General features: G+C 40.9%; 1 protein-coding gene across 1 annotated transcript in view; it reads left to right on the plus strand.

The window, feature by feature from the left end:
• Positions 1–18,807, plus strand: part of LOC117252301 (uncharacterized) — a 322,225-nt gene that overhangs the window by 107,901 nt on the left and 195,517 nt on the right. The window contains exons 6-7 of the mRNA XM_078171073.1: positions 11,391–11,515; positions 12,620–12,763. Of these exons, the coding sequence (XP_078027199.1) occupies positions 11,391–11,515; positions 12,620–12,763 (269 nt within the window). The remainder of the gene's footprint in view (positions 1–11,390; positions 11,516–12,619; positions 12,764–18,807) is intronic.

The following is an 18,807-nucleotide window of genomic DNA, read 5'->3' on the forward strand; positions in this document are numbered from 1 at the left end:
AGAGGAAGAGGGGAAATAACTTCCAAAACACCGCATATATTTATATATATTCACATTTAAACAACCTCCACACTTTCCTCTCTTTCAAATAAAGTTATGTACTTACACTTAAGTTGCAGTCCTGAAAACTAAATAGATTTTTCTTGCACTTCTCTAAGTACCGCTATTGTGCATGTGTGACAGTAATTACATGTTAAGCCGTCAGTGACATCAAGAAAAATTGACTTCACTCTTCCCTTGCATTGTCAATCTATCGTTTTGCCTGAACAAAAATGTGTTCCAGAGATAAATCTGAATGGAGAGGGGTCTTGACCGACACAAGGAAGAAATGTGAAATAATGAATCTAATTGAATGTCTATTAAAATTATAATTTCTGCCTGATTGGGAAAGTGAGTGGCAGTGTCCAGAGTATTACCTGCCACAGTGTTCCTCTCCTCACCAAAGACAAGACACTCTCCCTCCTTTCTCTCTCTTTCTCTCTCTCCCTCTCTTTCTCTGTCACTCTGTCATCTCTCTCCTTCTGTCTTCATCCACACATCATTTCAGAACTTCTCGTCATTATTCACATAGAGTTCCATCCCTAAATTGCGGCATTAGGATATACAGATGACAACATTTGCACTACAATCCCCTCCCATTATGCCCACCATGACAATAGCCCCAGGGCACATGGAGGGGCTCATGTACAATCTCCTCTGGATCCTTTATGCTTAAATGAATAATGCATACAAATATTCACTGTAAAACAAGTGTGTGTCCTCACTTATTAGCTTAGCCCGAATTATGTATTTTACTGTACATTTGCTATCACCGGCATATGTTCCATGTCAAGACAATGCTTCCTAGATTTTGAAACTCACAAAAAAAAAAAAGGATTTGCATCAGAAACATTAGAGCGACGCTTGTCTTCACAATAGCTAGGCTCTACATAATCCACTTGTTATTGGGAGTTGTTTAAATAATGATAATTACTGATCTCTTTACATTGCATTCTCCCCCATTAACAAGCTGTGTATCTCCCCCTCTCTCCCTCACTGTCTCTTTTCTTGCACTACAGTTGTATGCTGCCGTGGTGTCTGTAGTCTGGTGTCTGTTGTCATGGTGTTCAGAGCCCATGCCAGATGTCATAGTTAACTTTGAGGGAGAGAGAGAGAGAATCATGCTAGAGGCTATTTTGTTGTCAGTGATTTAGATGAAACACAGAGATGTTAAAATGTTAGACTTGCCCCACAAAGCTTCCCCCTTTTCCTTGCTTTTTTTTTATTTTTTGAGAGAGATAGTAAATTTACCTTGAGGGTACACAGCCTTTTGCTCTGTTAAATACAAGCGACTCGCAAAGCATTGTTTGAAATCAGCATGAACAAGTAGTTATCAGAGAAGAACTGGAAGTGGCTATGATAAAAATGTATTTATGTTCTTTTAATGCAATTGCGAATAAAAGAACATAAGCCGGAGTAAAAATTGATTTCCACATATGAAATTACATTGTGCCCATTTGGTTTTACCTGACATGTTTTATGTTAATATGTCAGCATTTTCTTTTACACCCAGACTAAGCTGTGTGAGTATGGCTTATCTGAATGATCTCATTCTGAGAGGAAGTTTCTTATACTGAGCCAATATCCGCTTTTCAAAAAAATCTCTAACCACTAAGCATGCTATTATATTGTTTTGGAGAGATTTTGCACTGATTTACTTTTCTTCACTCTGACTCCCATGAAGATACAGTATGAATGACTTGGTTCTTTTCACTTTATTAAAGATTAATGCTAAATCTTTAAATTCAAATCTGATTTAAATACATTTTACTGTAAAATGTGAGTTAAGGTTCATTATCAGATTAGATCATACAGTTAGAAGCTGTTGCTACTTAAAGAGCAAAAGAAACAAATCAAAACATGGTAAAAAAAAAAAAAGTTTAATAAATTATGAACTGACAACTATAGATAAATAAATACATGCATGTATTGTATGTGTGCATACTTCCTGCAATAATGTATCATACACATAAATAAGGTGCATGTGTACATACCCAAAATGAACTAAAACTGGTCTTCTGAAGTGTACTTTTGTAATACTTCAACTTGCTTTATTAAATTGGTTTGGAAAACTATCTTTACCTAAAGCATATCATTAAAACTTCCTTTAAGATTTTATAAAATCACTAACTACATATTATGATATTGCAGAGTTACAAAACTCTGAATCTCACTGTTCCATATCTGTATTTATTCATAATTGAAACTATGGATATTTGAAATTGAAAGAAAACAAAAAATATTTTCAGTATAGTTGTTGGTAATCAAATTAATTAATTATGTTTATTATTCCATGAATATGTAGATTTTGTAGATACTGTACAGAGTGGTGCTGCTGTGAATGAATTAGACTGTAACATTTTACATTTAGGCAATAATTCATCAACTAACTTTTATTGGTTTAATTTATGGGAAAGCAATTTTCACTACCAGCACTGTGGTAAACATCGTTAATCAAAATACATTATTATAATGAAGCTGTTTTAAAATGTTTATTAAAGGAAATAAAAAAGGGGTTACCCTTGCTTTGTGCATCTTTCCATTGTCGTGATAATTAATAGCTAAACTGAGCGTTTTCTTTGCCAATGCAGATGAGGAGAGAGTGCCAAAGCAGGAAGAATAGTTGGACTATAAATTTAACAATAGGTAGGCTTAACCTTAAGTGATGAACGGTATGTAATATTACAGGAGTAGTCCCATGCAAATGCACCCCACTGCTTCACACAATGCTGGAGGACCACAGCCAATTAAATCCATCGATGTAAATGCCAAGCTAGTCGGCTGATGCTTATTGGACAGTGGGTGGCCTCTGGATTTTTACATTTAGTGTTTGATAGTGTTTTGAAGGAGGCAGTGTGTGTATGAGTGTGTTGCTCCAGGTTGAAATTATGATTCTGAGCTGTTTCGGTGAACATAGTGAGTCATCCTTGATCCTTGGCATCCTGGGTGGCCCCGGCAGTGTTTACACGTTATATTCTAGCTGTGCAAACAAAATAATTTGAATGTCGAGACATTTCTCTGCACCCAAAATGTTCTTTGCTTTTGTTACCGTCACTTACAGTACCCGTCTGTATCTGTCGGCCAGTAATTCAGCTGACCTTATGAAACACTTAGCGACTCTGTACCTAGACTTACGTCACAAAGTGAAGTGTTAACCCCCACCCAGTTCAATTTGTGTCATTTGGTGATAGCCTTCTCTCTCTCTCTCCCGTGGCAGGGATGAGGAATCACCCACCACCACCACACCCTTGAGTGCCATTTGTTAATGAAGGCCAAAGTGTTAGATGATAAATATGGTTGAAGAGAAATGGCACATGTAAGTGATCTCATTTAGGAGCATTACATTTAAATTTATTGGGGTACTTAGAGGGGACAGAGGGGCCATGACTCTGAGGGAGAGGGGAAGGGTGCTGATGACTGACTTATAATAGACAGCAGGATAGGGCTACTTAGCGCCCAACGATATACACTGCAAACCAGAGAAGGATGCTGTTTCTGCGTGTTTATGTAATACTGTATATGTGATAATATACATAACATGTGTTCACATTTGTTAAGCTTTAAAGTGTGTGGTGGAAGTTTAGGAGGTAAACAGTCTGTTGTTTTTATCCTCACCACTTTAATATAGGCGTCATTGTTGTGGGAGAGTAATGTTAGCCTTGTGTTTGTATATTGAATTATTACATTCCTGTCAATAGACAGTGCGATATCAAGAAAACACAGAGCAAGGCATTTAAATGTAACACCACCCTAAATTTATCACAAACATTAAAATGATACACTTTGCCTGTGTACTTTTTAAAGTCATATTTCATGCACTGAATTTGTTGAAAACATTTCAGCGACTATTACCATCATAAAACACTGTTTGGGTGTTAAACCAGTAAAACGTGAGACTTACAAATAGTAACAACAAAACCATGTTTATTAAACAGGCATTGATTTGTGCAGGGACATGTTTGTGGAACAGTTTTCACTTGGTTTCGGGACTCCCTCTTTCTGTGCATAATCCTCGCATCAGAGAAAAAGAGCTTTGCAGGAGTTAGTTGTCTGCTTGCACGGTTCACGGTTAATTTATGTTTGGTTTTGTTACAGTAACTACACCTATATTGTGCAGTCAACTATTCAGGAGAGTCCTACAGTATCTATAAACATTGGCAGAGTGAGACACGCAGAATAAAAGACCTGCAGTACCTCCAACTGGTTGACACAATTTGGATTGCAGAAGATGAACAATATATTCAATCCATTTCTTGGCCCCGATGCATTTAGTAAATACAGTGCCTGGTTGGTAAGAGGGATGTTGACAGAAAATCAAAAGCAATGTAGCAGCAGCGTCCTATAATGGAGACTTAGCTCTACTTTACACTCCTCTTACAAAGATCTACGATTTGAAAACAATCAATCCCTTCATGAGAGCTTGTTATTTTCTCCTATAATAAGAGTAACAGCTTTTCATCATTCTTGCACAGCACTGATTGTGTTTACACTGGGAATGTAAGCATTCATGGCACGAGTGTGAATAGAAGAAGATAATATGGCGAGGTTTTTATTTGCAAGAATCCCGCTCTTTCTTTTTTTCCCCACCTTTCCTTCACTCCTCAGTTGGATTTGTTTTGCTGTCGTCAGATATTATTGAGGATTGAAAATATCCTCATGGCGTATTGACGGCTCGCCATGAAGGTGACACAGCACGGCAAAGAGCAGCGGGGTGCTCGGCGTCTCCTCCCTGTTTTAAATTTAAGGCAGAGGGTATTTCTTTATGTAGACACTTGTGTTTGTGCTCCTGTTCCATCACGCCTGTTCGTGGTCACTTTTGCCTCCATTTATTACTGAAAGTTGCTGTTACCAATTCTCACTTCCTGTAATATTCTGCTCATATTCAGCTAAATATTTTTGGTGTGATGCTGTATCTGTTTCCTGACACTGCACAGAAACATCTGGAGTCTCTGTTGAACCAGGTGTTGATAAAGCAAATAAGCTTCCTTAGTAAATGGTTAATGTTTTGATTCACTGCAGACCAGTGGACCGGAGGAAATGTTTCTTGTTAAGGCCCAATAACACACTTAAGAGGACATCGTTTGTCTCTTTCAGCGAGATCCTGCCTATGGCACAGCCACTATTAGGCCCTGTTGCGTTTCTTCTCATAAATGACCGTTTAACCGTCTTTTCCGCACCCTGACGCCTCGCCTGTTATTACCGCCATTGTCTCTCTTTCTGCTGTATACATGTGTGAGGCTGGGCCCTTTAATATGCGGAGAGCTTTTCCTAGGCTTTCCTACAGGCACACTGGTCTGTGTTTACTCCTCAGTCAGAATGCCTCCTTTCCACAAGTTTGACATGCCTTTTTGTTGCCATGGTAAGCCCTCCCTTAAAATATATATTTCTGCTTTTGGCCTGGATGTTTTTTTATCTCAGTGGTTTAGAGCCTGTTGCCCCCAGGGCCAGATTTAAATGTGTGTGGGTCTTCAAGGATTTCTCTGCAGAAAAGCCGTTTGGATTGCAGCCTCACCGCCATACAAGTGCGACCGAATTGTGTCATTTCAGGTTTTTGAGCCATCGTTGGAACCAAAGGAAAGTCCAAAAGAGAAGCAAAAAACACAAGACAAAAGCTGATGAAAATGGACCAGATTGGATTATGTCAGACTTGGCATGTGCCTCGTTATGAGGGAAGTCTTCGTTCTGTCTTATCACACTCTGCCTTACAGCTAAATGAATTAAAAAAAACACAAAAAAAAAAAAAACCAAAGCACAGCTCGGCTCCTTGGAAAACAACAGCCAGATCGTAACTGTAAATACTGGCTTAAAGTGGTGTGGGCTCCGCACGATTTTCAGTCACAAAACAGGAAGTGAGAGGAGGGGAAAAAAAAAAAACATACACTGTGCGACTGCTCTAACTTTGGGGACATGGACCGTTTTTTAAGCAGTTATAGATGGGGCAATCTTTTCAACACTTGAGATGAAAATTTCCCTGAAAACACTTCTTATTGGCGTATGTTGTTACAGAATTGGATAGCTACCTGAGTACCTACCCATGGGTCCTTATGTTTAGAGGGCCACTACAGTATGCTCAGGTGGGTTCAAATCTCAGGGTGTTGATATAAAAAACTATAAAATGGGTGTTTTTGTATGGTTTGAATCTAAAAGACAGAAACCGTGTTACCGCTTCCCATTACTCGTCACACCAGATGAGAAATTAAAGAATAATCAAATAATTGACAGCATACTAAATAAATAGATCACAGGGTGGTTCTGTTTTGGAGAACAGATTATACTTTTTTTTCAATTCCATAATCATGTATTTTGTTTGGCTTCTTTCTCTCTCATTTCTGCATCACTTATAATTAGTGCAACTCAACCTCCATGTCTCAGAGAGCCAGGAGGCTGTCTATTTGCAGCGTTCAACAGGTAATCAAGACTGATTAAGCACTAAACATAGCCTAATTGCATTAGATCTCAGAAGCACACTATAACCGCCATAACTGCAAACACACATGGTCTCTCAGAAAAAAAGGAGGTTAAAATCTCAGAAGAGGAAGTATTTACTTCTTAAGTAGCAAGAGAGAGGCTCATGATTGCACATTCGAAATACAAAACCCAAATGTAAGGCTTTAAAATTTGCGTTGGAAGCCAAAGTTGTAATGTGAGTAAAAGGCAAATCTGTTGTTCCATCTTTCATACGATAAGTGGACCTTTAAGTCATTGTATATAATAAATAGATGTACATTTTGAGACTAAACAGAATGGTTGCGTACAGAATGCCATATGTGTGTAGGTGAACATGCTCTCCTCACTCTGCTATGTCTGAACTCCTTCTGTATCACTGTGAATCCCTTTAAGTGTGCTGTGACATGTCCTGAAGTCCATGTTTAGCACCTCTCTCCGTGTGCTCAGGGTGTGAACTGATACTAGTGTCAGCTAGCGTCAGGACAGAATGGAGAGGAGAGAGATGAGAGAGAGAGAGAGAGAGAGAGAGAGAGAGAGAGAGAGAGAAGAGAGAGAGAGAGAGAGAGAGAGAGAGAGAGAGAGAGAGAGAGAGAGAGAGAGAGAGAGAGAGAGAGAGAGAGAGAGAGAGAGAGAGAGAGAGAGAGAGAGAGAGAGAGAGAGAGAGAGATTTCTGAGGTCTACATAAACGAGGAGGCTGCAAGGATTAGCCCCGAGAAAGCAGGAGGCACACTGGGGAGAAAGAAATGGAAATGGGAAGAAATGAAGAAAGAAAGAGAGCAGAGTGAAAGAGAGAGATGGGGCTTTAATGGGAGGTTGTCAATTTTCTCCAATTTAGCTCAGGAGGAAGCTATTTTCTTGGAATTAGATGGTTGGATCAATGCAGCTTTCCAGCCATTTATTAGTGCGTGGTGACATCAACTGTTGCTGCCTTCATCACTAGGCAGAAAAAAACAAAAACAGTATTTTAGCAGGGCTCAACTTTATCACCACTTGTCAGTTAATCATGCATTTAAAGTGGGGGGCGAGAGTTCAGCAGTGAAACACTTTGATTGAGCCCTTTGAACTCAACCAGGAAAGAAATCAGTTCTCTTAATCCCGGCCGCTATGTGATCATCATAGCTGCAGGATACAGACCTCTGTGTCCATCATCTCCAGGTCAGCCAACTGCAGCACGATTACTAATGCAATCACCCCTGTGATCTGAACTTTGGGACCTTGAACCAAAATAAACAGATAAACATGTCTAAGATATGGCAAAGAAAAGAAGGTGTGAATGAGTCATCCACTAAAGGTTCATCCGATGTGGACCTATAGAACTCTTCCAGCTGGTCTTGATAGCCTAAGGTGATATGAGCTATGTGATACACGATCTTTTGATCATACAACAAGTAATGCTCCTCTCATTAGCACAGGTCATGCTCTCGGCTTCAAGTCAGTCCACAGTTTTCATCATCTTACCCAAAGAGACTAGCATGAAAAAGATCTGGCTAAATGATATATGCATAGCAGGAACAATCATGAATAGTGTAGCATATAGGATCTGGTGTAAGCATAAATGAGTGTGGGTGTACGGTGTAGATCTCAAGAGTTTAAGGGTATCTTCCGCTGAGTACATTCAAGTCAACATCTGGAACATAGCAGGTTGTGCAGAGATCCGTTACAGTATTCCCCAAACTCATAAACAGTCTAGATCAAGGGCTGAATGCGCCTCTGTTTCTATCCCAGAGAAATCTATTGCCACAATTTATCAACTTTGATTGGTTAACACTTGGACTCTCAAAATGGAACCCTTCATAATTTAGCAGCTGCTCTAAATGCAGTTGGCCGGGCTACATCTAAATGTTTAAAAGTCAAGTGAAGGAAGGAGGCGGTTAGACCTGAAGTTATGTCCTCCAAGGGAACTTTACAAAGATCCTCTCCTAGATTTATAGCCACTTACCTTGGAGCCTGAGTCGATATTCATAAACGTGGCTTCAAACAAAGCCCCCCATCCACCACTCCTGCTTGTAAATAAATACAGATATGCCTCTTTTACAGACAGCAGCAATCTAAAATATTACCACCAGCATAATTTTACCACACACATTAATATTTTACAGCACATTGTATTTTACCGCATTGAATCTTAAACTTTCATGGCCGGCCCCAAGGATTTTATTCTTTAGGAGTCTGTGTCATTATTAGCCAAGATGTATAGCAGGTACAGCAGACGATTGCCTTGCTTTTGTACTCTTCACTATTTCAAAGATAATATTTTCATGAAATCAATAGAGTAAACAGTGCCATCCTGTTCTGTATTATTGGTTTTTGCACTGAAACTATTATAGCTTTTTTGTGCAAACTTTGCTGCGTCCCACCCTTAAAAACTGTTAAAACATACACCCCCATGCATCTTAACTAGTCCTATGACAAAGTGCATGACAATACTTTACCATTTGGTTTTCTAGAAGGTATCTGTTCATTAAATTAGCCATCCATAGACAGATTTATTAATTGCTCATGTGACTGGTAAGACCCCATTAAATCTAGGTTGAAGTGTTTATATTTTTATCTAAACAAGTAAAACCCAACCTGTACAGTATCTGCCTCATTATTACGGGAATAAACTCTTAACATCTGCATGTGTGTGTTTGCATCTGCACTTGGGTGTGTGCCTGTGTAGTGATTTAAGTGGTTTTAGTGTCAAAACAAGTCTAATGAGCTGGCACAATAATTATCAGCCATTTTGCTCTCACTTTAGCTAATTGAGGCTTTATATTAGAGTTAATACCACTGCCTATGTACACTGTTTTACAGTTACCAAAATGTTTGGCCAGAAATTGTGCTGCCAATAATTTAGATTTTTAATTTGTGCATGTCAGTGTTTTAATATCTCCCTATTAACCATACTTATGAGCTTTGACAGTTCCCCACAGATGGAGGTCATTGATCAACTCCTGTTTAGTGTATTTCTTTTACACGCATACAACCACTGTATACAATAATATCAAAGTCAAAAAAGACAAGCAGTGGCCTGGCTTCTAACGTCATTTGCTTTAGTTTTGCCGGACAGTGTTTTTGTTTTTTGGCAACTAATTTTTTAAATAACCTCTGTAGAAAAAAATCACTCTAATGGCGCTACTGTAATTTACTGTATTCGATAGAATGGCTATCATATACCGTAGAAGTAATGTTAAACAGCTCCTCTCTTTATACATTCTCTATAGGCTTTTTTCTAAGTTGTCTATCATGTTTCTGTCTCTCTTCCTCCTTTCTCACTTTGCTCCATGTATTTGAAGCGCTTTGTGAAATTCCTGTCTTATCCAGGTGAGTATGAGCTGATCCCCAGGCCCTTTGCTCTTGTCAGGAATCTCCCAGGCTATCGGGCTCTCCTGGGGCCCTGTTTCACACACCAAATTGATGTCTCCGACTGGAAATGACACTTTCAGCAGGATTTGCCATTCTAAACCACCTCAAACCCATGTGATCTCACCCATTCACTCTCAGAGGGATTGCCTTGAAATGCACCATAGCTTCAAAAGCCAATGAGCATAGCATGCTTGAATGAAAAGCTGATACATATCCTATCATGGAGGAAAAAAAAGAAAAAGTATTCTAAAATGCTGGCAATGTCGAACAGTATTTTTTTGGTCTGAACAAAGACCAACAGTCCCATGAATAAGTAGGTATTGCCTGGGGAATGCAATGGAGGGCAAAAAAGGAGTGGAACTAAAAGAAATCAATAACCACATGAATTTTCATGTGTAGGTGCTTGTACACCATTTGCTTTATCTTGTTAATATCTGTCTCGGTCTGTCCTTCCATGAATACAGACACAGATGGTATGATTAATGTATACCATTCAGATCTCGCCATCTTTTTCTAACACTCCATTTAAAGGAGGAGCACAGTGACCATGTTGCTTTGCTTAAGGACTAGTTATGATATAATTTGACACTGGAGTAGAAGGAAAAGGGAAAAGGTGTGACCAAGAATCCCTCCCTTGACTTATTTTCATCCCCAAGTCTTTTTGGGGCTGCACGTTTCTCCTAGGGGGCTCTACAGACTGGCATAATGGATAAGGGCAAGGGTGTGAAAGGAGCACCTTAAGGCTCCTCATTCAACTCTCCCAATCTCTCCTGCACACACTCTTGAGCTGTGAAGGCCTTCTTTCTTTGCCCTGCTAGCATGGGAGCCCTGTAATAGGCTCTAATTGATAGGGAGGTGTTGGGGTCTTTCTGTATGGGCTGAAGGGATGAGAGTAAGAGAGAGAGAAAGAGGGAGAGAGAGAGAGGATTGCATGCGGGCATGTGGGGTGGAGCGGGGGAGGAGGAGAGGCTGTGGAGCGGTCTAGGCCCCATCCGTAATGAGTCATTAATTTCCTAGCGGTTTTGTGGCGGTTGGCTCATTACTGGTCTGCAGAGGAGCAGGAACAAAGCTCTGGGTAGGTAGGAGGTGAGCTTAAATAGTTGGGGCTCAACACTTCCCAACAAAAGGAGGAAGAGAACGTTGAATGGCACTTGGAACAGATGCAGTAAAAAGTGGCAGATGCAAATTGCGGGAGAGCAAGTCTTCCTTCAAGCACTTTCCTCTTTTTATTTTGTCAGACTGCAGCCTGAGAGTCTAATTAGTTAGTGAGGTGTTTCACTTCTGATAGGGCTGTGTCTCGTTATTGTCACAAAGAGGATTTGTAGAAATGGGAGGAAACACATATGTTCACGGTCCCCAGTGGAAGCTGCTCACTGCAATAGTTTAATTGATTTGATTATTTATTTTACCCTATAGAAATTGAAAGGTGTGCAATATTTTCATGCTTTGAAACAGTGCTGTATATAGCTTAAAATGTGATAAAACAGTATGAAGATGATGCCCCACAGGTAATTAATTATGTTTTTAATTATGTGTTTATATTCTTCTCCCTGCAGGCACAATGATTATGGACAAATTGGCAATGGTTCTGATGAAACTGTGGTCGTCCCCCGCTTTGTTGAGCGCGTGGACCATGTGTCGAAGGTCACCTGTGGGGCAAACCACAATCTTGCGCTGACAGGTATGGTAGTGCATCTGTGCAGGCCTAACATGCACTCGACATATTACCGTTAAATAGATTATATATTTGTCTTTTAAGAATGTAGCCATGTTTAAATGCCTACATGCTACGTATGCCACATATTTTATTCAATTCTATGATATGCTCCAGTGGATCTTATCGTTGACCCTGTTCCTATTATGCTAGATTTTTTATTTCATCAAACACACCAGCACAAATCAGCTGGACGATATCTTAAAGAAATGGAACTGATGTCACTTCTCATGAGCTGTCACCGTGTGCTTCAAAGTTCACCTACTTTACTCAATTTTATGCGAATATCAGAGCCCTCAAGCCCTCGATCGGCACATCACCTGAGAGAGAGACAAGGAGGGAGAGAGACAGAGTTAGCGAGAATATGGCCCTGGCTCCTGATCCATAACAGTCATTGCCTGTTACATACATTTCAGAATTCATTCAGGCTATGAAGATAATCGAGGTAGTCGACAGTTTCCCCTGCAGCCCAATGGATTTATGATAGCACTGTCAAGAAAATGAGGCGAAATGACACAGTAGCTGACTTTAGCTGCAAATAATGTGATAGGCCGTACAGTGGTGCAGCAGCAGCTGCTGTCATTGCAGGTAATAGGCTATAAAGAAGCCTGATAGCAATACCTGTCATTTCTTAATGGCTGACTTCACTGAAGAGCTTTTGTGGCCTTTAACATGAAGATAATGGAAGATACAACAAATTTTACAGCTTTTGCGTTGCATCCATAATTTATCACCAGAGGCCCCATGCAGCAGCAGCACAACAAGGACAACATGCTCCTAGAGGCGTGCTGGAGAGAGATGCAAGATGAGCTGCAGGGGGTTAGAGGCCCTTTTGCAATTAATGGAGGAACTGCCAAAACATCTTCTATCAGTTGATATTTTCATATACCTGTCATATTATCTGATAACACCTTTGTGTACTGCATTTGTTTTGGAAATGAGAACTCACAGCTCTCAAATGTCACTTTGTTACAGCATAATTATTAATTAGCAGAAATAATCTGCTGATCACATGATTACTTTTTTGGCCATAGTGGAAACTTAATTAATTTACTCATCGATGGCATGCAGGTGACGGCAGGTTGTTTCAGTGGGGCTGTGGACGCGCATGTGGGAACCTAAAGAGGAACATCCTTTTCCCAGAGGAAGTGACGCCACCAAGCTTGCCAGTGAGAGACATTGCTGGAGGATGTTGGCATAGCCTGCTTCTAACAGGTTAGTCTCTGCTTATGGTTGAAACCTCTTAGTGAAATGCAGTGTAAGAGGACTTTTACAAATTTCAGCAGAGCCTTCTGCCTGAGGCTGCTACATATTTTTTTCTGTTCACAACACATGCAGACATGAAGTACATTCTTGCATGTACTGTGCACACCATCATGTCCATGACCTCAGCAGAAAGTATGCGTAAATCCTTGGTGTGTGTCTTGGCCCTCACACAGACGTGCAAGTGTGTGCTTTTAGCCGCGGTGTCCATCTATCCGCATCATTCATTAAGAGCTCTCCCAGGGCTAGTGCGGCTACATAAACACAGAGGTTGAGGCCACGGCTGCTCTTTCACCTCACTGCGGCAGACTTCAAAGTCACTTCTCCTCACACAGCAAATGAATGCTCCCTGTCTGCCTGGCTGATATATTGGCCCCTGTTGCTGTCTTCTTACTGTAGTCCGGCCGCGACTGAGGCCCCATCATGGAGCCAGAGCTGGGCCATTTGTTAGTTTTAGCTGTATCTTCAAGACCTGGCTTTAATTCTGGAGGGAGGACATTAATCCTTTTAATACAACACTTTGTAGAGTCGTTTTCTTGTGTTGCTAATGCCGCCTATTATTAACCCCATTAAAAGTGTAATACAATTTAAGTAGAGTGCTAAAAGTGGATCATTTGTTGCTCCGTTCTGTTTGAATTAATTCTCAATTTATGATCTAAATGATTAAACTATGGGAGTCACAGCACTAAATGAGAGTCTTAAACAGCCAGGCATACATTTACACATATTAATACAAACATTTATGAGCACGCAGTCACACACACATGTCCAAAGTGTACAGACACACGCGCACAAAGCTGCTGTGTGTTGCATTTGCTCTTCTAAATCCTGTAATGTCCCCAGTTTGATCCCTAGCTCCATTCTGTCATGAGGGAACAGAAATATCCATCTCCAATCAGGCCATAATGAATAGCCTGATGAGTGTTGGGCAGAGCTGAATTACCAGATAGATTTGAAGAGCGTGAGAGTGTGTGTGCAGCGTAAATGTGTGTGTGGTATAGGCTGGGGGTAGTTAGAGGGTCAGTAGAACAGGACACATGTAGAAATTAATTCTCTGCAAGTTCAAAAAAAGAAATTGGCTAATTCTGTCATATGAGCCTCATGGTATCGCCTTATCTGTTGGTATGAGTTTTCATTTATTAGGGTCAAACTGCGGCGGGAGGCACAGGGGAGAGAAAAGAGAGGTTAGGGAGAGCAAGTCGGAGTGATGGAGGGTGAGATTTGAAAATTGGAAAGAAAAGGGGAGAAGGAATGGGAAAAAGAGCCGAAAAATGATAGAGAGATGGGAAAGATAGTGCAAAAGGAGAGCAAGAGAGTCAGTGGTATGAGAGACAGCTTGCCTGGGCCGGAGCATATTGAGGGCAGCAGGTGGAAGAGTGGCACAGTTAATTAAAACGCCTGTCTTAATGTCTTAGCCCGTCACTCCAGGGAGAGGGAGAGAAAGAGAGAGACACACAGAGAGACAGAGAAGGAGAGAGAGTTGCCAGGCTTGAGCTGGGCTGCACCCAACCAGCCATCAAGACAGCAAACCAACCATCCAGCCAACCCACTAGGCCACATGTCAGACAAGCCCTGACACTATGCCCTTCACCCTCATCATCATCCGTCGCAACAAACAGACACACATACACAAACGTCAAAACCCCACCTACCATTTCCTTTTTCCATGTACTGTACTCCTATCCAAACGGCCAACCTCTCTAATCTGATGCAGACCTCTTCAAAAAAAAAAAAAAGCCCCCTCTATGAAAAAAAGAACAAAAACACACTTCTGATGTTACCGTTTTGCTCGGCAGCATCTGTAGCATGCCTCTGGACTTCCAGCCTTGCAGCGTAATCTGTCTGCTTTTAATAATTCATAGAAAGCACAGGCTGTGCACTATGTACTGAATGCTGAGGGTAATGGGGATGTTGTGATATTTCTATCATGGCCTGTCTGAAGCAGCAAGCGAATCAGATCATTAAAGATCTGATAAGCAGTCTGTTCAGTGTCATACTGGCATTGGCTGTCATCATTGCCTTAGGTGGACCTTAACAAATCTATTCTGCTCTGTATGCTACAATCCAGCACATGGTGACGGAGATTTTCTGCTACATTGCCACAAAGTTTTAAGTCAAACCAAAACACAGATGTATGGTGTTCTACAAAGACTACAGGCACCCGTGAGCCTGATGCAATGTTTGAGAACACCGCTATACTGTACTGAAACCCAGCTCAATATCCTGTGTGAATCACGGTGTATTTTGTTATGAATAGAAATGTAGAGTGTGAGCATCCACCCATGTGCGAGGTGGGTCTAGAGTTGCACGTCGTGTTGTTTGACTAATGTTTTATCAGGCTTTGCTGTATCACGGCGGATTGCTTTGTCAATAACCAGCCTGGTGCCTCAGTGAGCAAGAATCTGAGATTGTCAGGCTGAGTGACAGGCTGGAGATGGCAGATAATTCAAAGAAATTGGAAGTGTGAAATCTTTAAGGGCCACTTCTTAACACAGCAAATGCCAGGGTATCTTTCCATCAGCTGCTGCTCTCACAAGCCACCGCATTGTTAATGGTGGCCTGTCTGTCCATCAAGACCGCTTCAGGAGGGATTTAGACCTGTTTGGCGCCTTATCTCTCTGACTGCCTCCCACTAACCTGACCACTGCACAGGACCTGAGTGCTGTGTGTGTGTGTGTGTGTGTGTGTGTGTGTGTTCTCCATGTGACCGGTGATGGTTATAAATCTACCTCCAGAGCATTATATATTTTTTCTTTTCATTCGCTTATTTATAGATATTGATTTATTTATGATTATCTGTCTGAGGGTGTATTGCTATGTCTATCCACTGTTACACAATCAGGAGCCAAATGTAATGGTGCTTGTAGCACTTGTTAATTTAGCTGTCAACACTACTGATTGGCCGTAGATGGTAGCAGTAAGAGCGGTTCGTCCTTGTGAATGTGTGTCTGTGTCAGCTGCTGTCTTTGTGGATGGACGTAGGGAAACCTGTGTCTGCTCCCGGCTTTGTGCAAAAACAATGTCCCGAGCAAAAAATGTAAAATGTCAGTCATGGATGGGGGATAATCATTTCCATATGAGCCATGTCTTTACATGAGGACAAATGTTTTCAGTTGGAAGCCTCATTAAATATAAAAAACATTCAAATATGTATATTTTTAGGTAATTTAAAACAAGTCTTTAAACATTAACATTACAACTTTTTAAAATTGTATTAATGTGTCCGGCACAAAATGTGGTGCGGTCCCCTTGAGTCCGTTCAAACATTCAAACTATGAAGAGGAAGCAATGGAATCAATGTCTTCTATGAATATACATTTCATTAATACGTTGAGATCTGGGGCATTTGAATACCCAAAATTAACCTAAAAGTAATTTGAAATATAAGTTAATTATTAGTTTGATAATGAGGTTTATGATTAAGAAGTTAATAAAAGAAACAAAAAAGTCATTTTTTGTGCCAGAAAATAAAACTGAGAATTCACACAGGAGTAAAAAAAAAAAAAAAAGAACTGCTGTGTGAGATTGTGTGTGTGTATGTGCACGCTGATGTTCATCCATCTCACCGGAACTGCCACTGCTCCAATGAAAGCTGTAAGTTTTACGATTTTGAACAGTAACGTCCTGACCTAGCTCGCTTTCTCTCCTCTCCCTTCACTCACTTACTAACTTCTCACACTTGCACACATGCACACAGTCACTCACCGAAACAGTTAAGGCTAATAAGTATAAGAGAAAGGCAGAAGAGGACAGGGGGAAAGAAGAGGAGGAAAGACAACAAGGCAAAAAATGGATCCTCCACATCTGGTAATCCAAAAAAAGCTTAGTCTGTCCTCTGTTTGTATGTACAGAGAAATAATGAGAAAAAATAGACAGAGAAAGAGGGAGGGCGGGTGACAGAGAAGGACCCAGAGAGAGGAAAAGAAATAAACAAAGAAGAAAAGAAAGAAATATGTCCCCTATTTTCCCCTTGTAAAGGTCTCAATTCCCTGCCAGAGCTCCCTGTCACAGGGAGGTAGTTCCCAGGCCGACACATCTCAAGCTGTTCAAACATCCATTAGGATGTTTTGTTTCATACTCTCTACAAATACAGCAAGACGAGACAGAAACGGGCAGATGATGAGAGGGAAATTGAGGAAGAAAGAAAGGAGACAGAGAGACAGAGAGGAGAAGATGAAGAGGGGAGTGAGTTGATGGGAACAGCAGAGAGAGAGGAGAAGAGGGAATTTATCAAGAAACTCGTGTGATATTTAATGATCCTTGTATGTGGAGAGGGAAGACCACACCAGCTCGTTCTCCTCCGCCAAATACCGATCCCCTAACTTAATTTCCTGCTCAATTGCTGTTCTATAGTGCATAGTACAGTGATACAGGCTGGCAATATAGAAAACAGATTGCCTGTGCGGCGGAGTGGATAAGGCTGAGGCTTGTGCTGCTGGAGACCTGCAGTCTCCAGGGGGGTCTTGTCGGTGGGCTTCACAAAACCAACAAAGCCCATCTTTCCCTGCGACTGGCAGCAGCTGGCAGGTAGATCTTCAAGCACTGGAGGTGGGGAAGTGGATCTGTGGGTGTGGTGTGTGTGTGTGTGTGTGTGTGCGCGCGCGTGTGTTTGTATTTCTTCGCAGTGTGTGTATGTGGTGCAGAGAGTCTTGCTATTCTTTGTAGTGGAGAGTTCCACAGTCTTCCATCTTGTGTTTGCTCATGTGCTATGACTCCAATCCACTCAAAAATGTAGGCCTGCATGGACAGCAACCATCAATCAGTGCACAGAACAGTGTGCAACTACAGCTACAGTGTTTTCCCAGAGACACACACACACACCTTCCATCAGTGATACATACAGTACACATGCCTGTTACTGTGTGAGATGCTTCAACGTGCCTTATTAGAATTTTTTCTCATTTTTTTCTTCCATATAGACCAACTCCGATTTGACATCCAGTGTGTTCTCCACAAAATCCAGTGGCACGTACAGTCATAGATTTGCATGTCTTGTGTGCTTATTAACATAAACAAATGCAAAACACAACCACCTGAAATATATAATAATAATAATTACTTTTATTTTAATTGGTTGTGACATAACTTACTTTTCTGTGTAAACTTTTAAAAGTTTTTCAGTTGTTTTAATGTCTTTGCATAGATTTTTTTTGTTACTGCACCCTGTTGGTACATGCTATCACATAATAGTAATTTAACAAAGTCAATACATAAAACCTTTCACTTTTGCTTAGGAAAAAGTGCTTAAAATGTAATTACTTGTAGTGTACAGGAAGTTTTTGTTACATTGGCAGCGTTACGGACAAATGAAAGAAAAGCTGTGAATTGCTCTGACTACAGAGGGGTAGTTTTTTCAACAATTTCAACTTTTGCAAATAAATAAAATATTAAAGCAGTAATTGCTTATTTGTGAGTGATTAGTGAGTCAGGGTTTTTTAAAGCCTGTAACAACCTAGCCTGTTATGAGAACCAATTTGCCCCACTCAACCTGTAAACACTTGTTAATCAATGAGCTAAACCCGATCAGCAAACTTGTATACCCGAGGTGAATGTTTCCGGTAATGACCATCGCTATTAACAACATACTTGCCATTGGCTATACTGTATGTCATTTCTAGTAAATCTCGCAATGTAGTACAAACGTAGGGAGTAGAGGGCTGCATTGGGACTGGGTCCTGCCGGGTCCCACGGGACCCAACGCAAATATTGCGGGAGCGGGCGGTTTGGACTTTGCTGCGGGTGGGAACGGGCGGCTAAAAAAAACACTGCGGGATCTTGGTGCACATGCATAAGCGTTTCCACTCTCTATTTATTCATAAATCGACAAATATGCCCTGAACCAGCTTTCATACCAATTTGCCGTTTGCTCCACCTGTCTGTCTGTAAGCTCCATCTGTCATGAGACAAACATGAAAGAAGACGTGCAGTTTATTGTGTTTCACCGGCGATGAGCTGTCATTACGCGCAACAATTACGCACGGCTGCGCGCTCTTTAT

This window comes from Epinephelus lanceolatus, chromosome 9 (genome assembly GCF_041903045.1).
Source record: "Epinephelus lanceolatus isolate andai-2023 chromosome 9, ASM4190304v1, whole genome shotgun sequence".
Taxonomy (NCBI): domain Eukaryota; kingdom Metazoa; phylum Chordata; class Actinopteri; order Perciformes; family Serranidae; genus Epinephelus; species Epinephelus lanceolatus.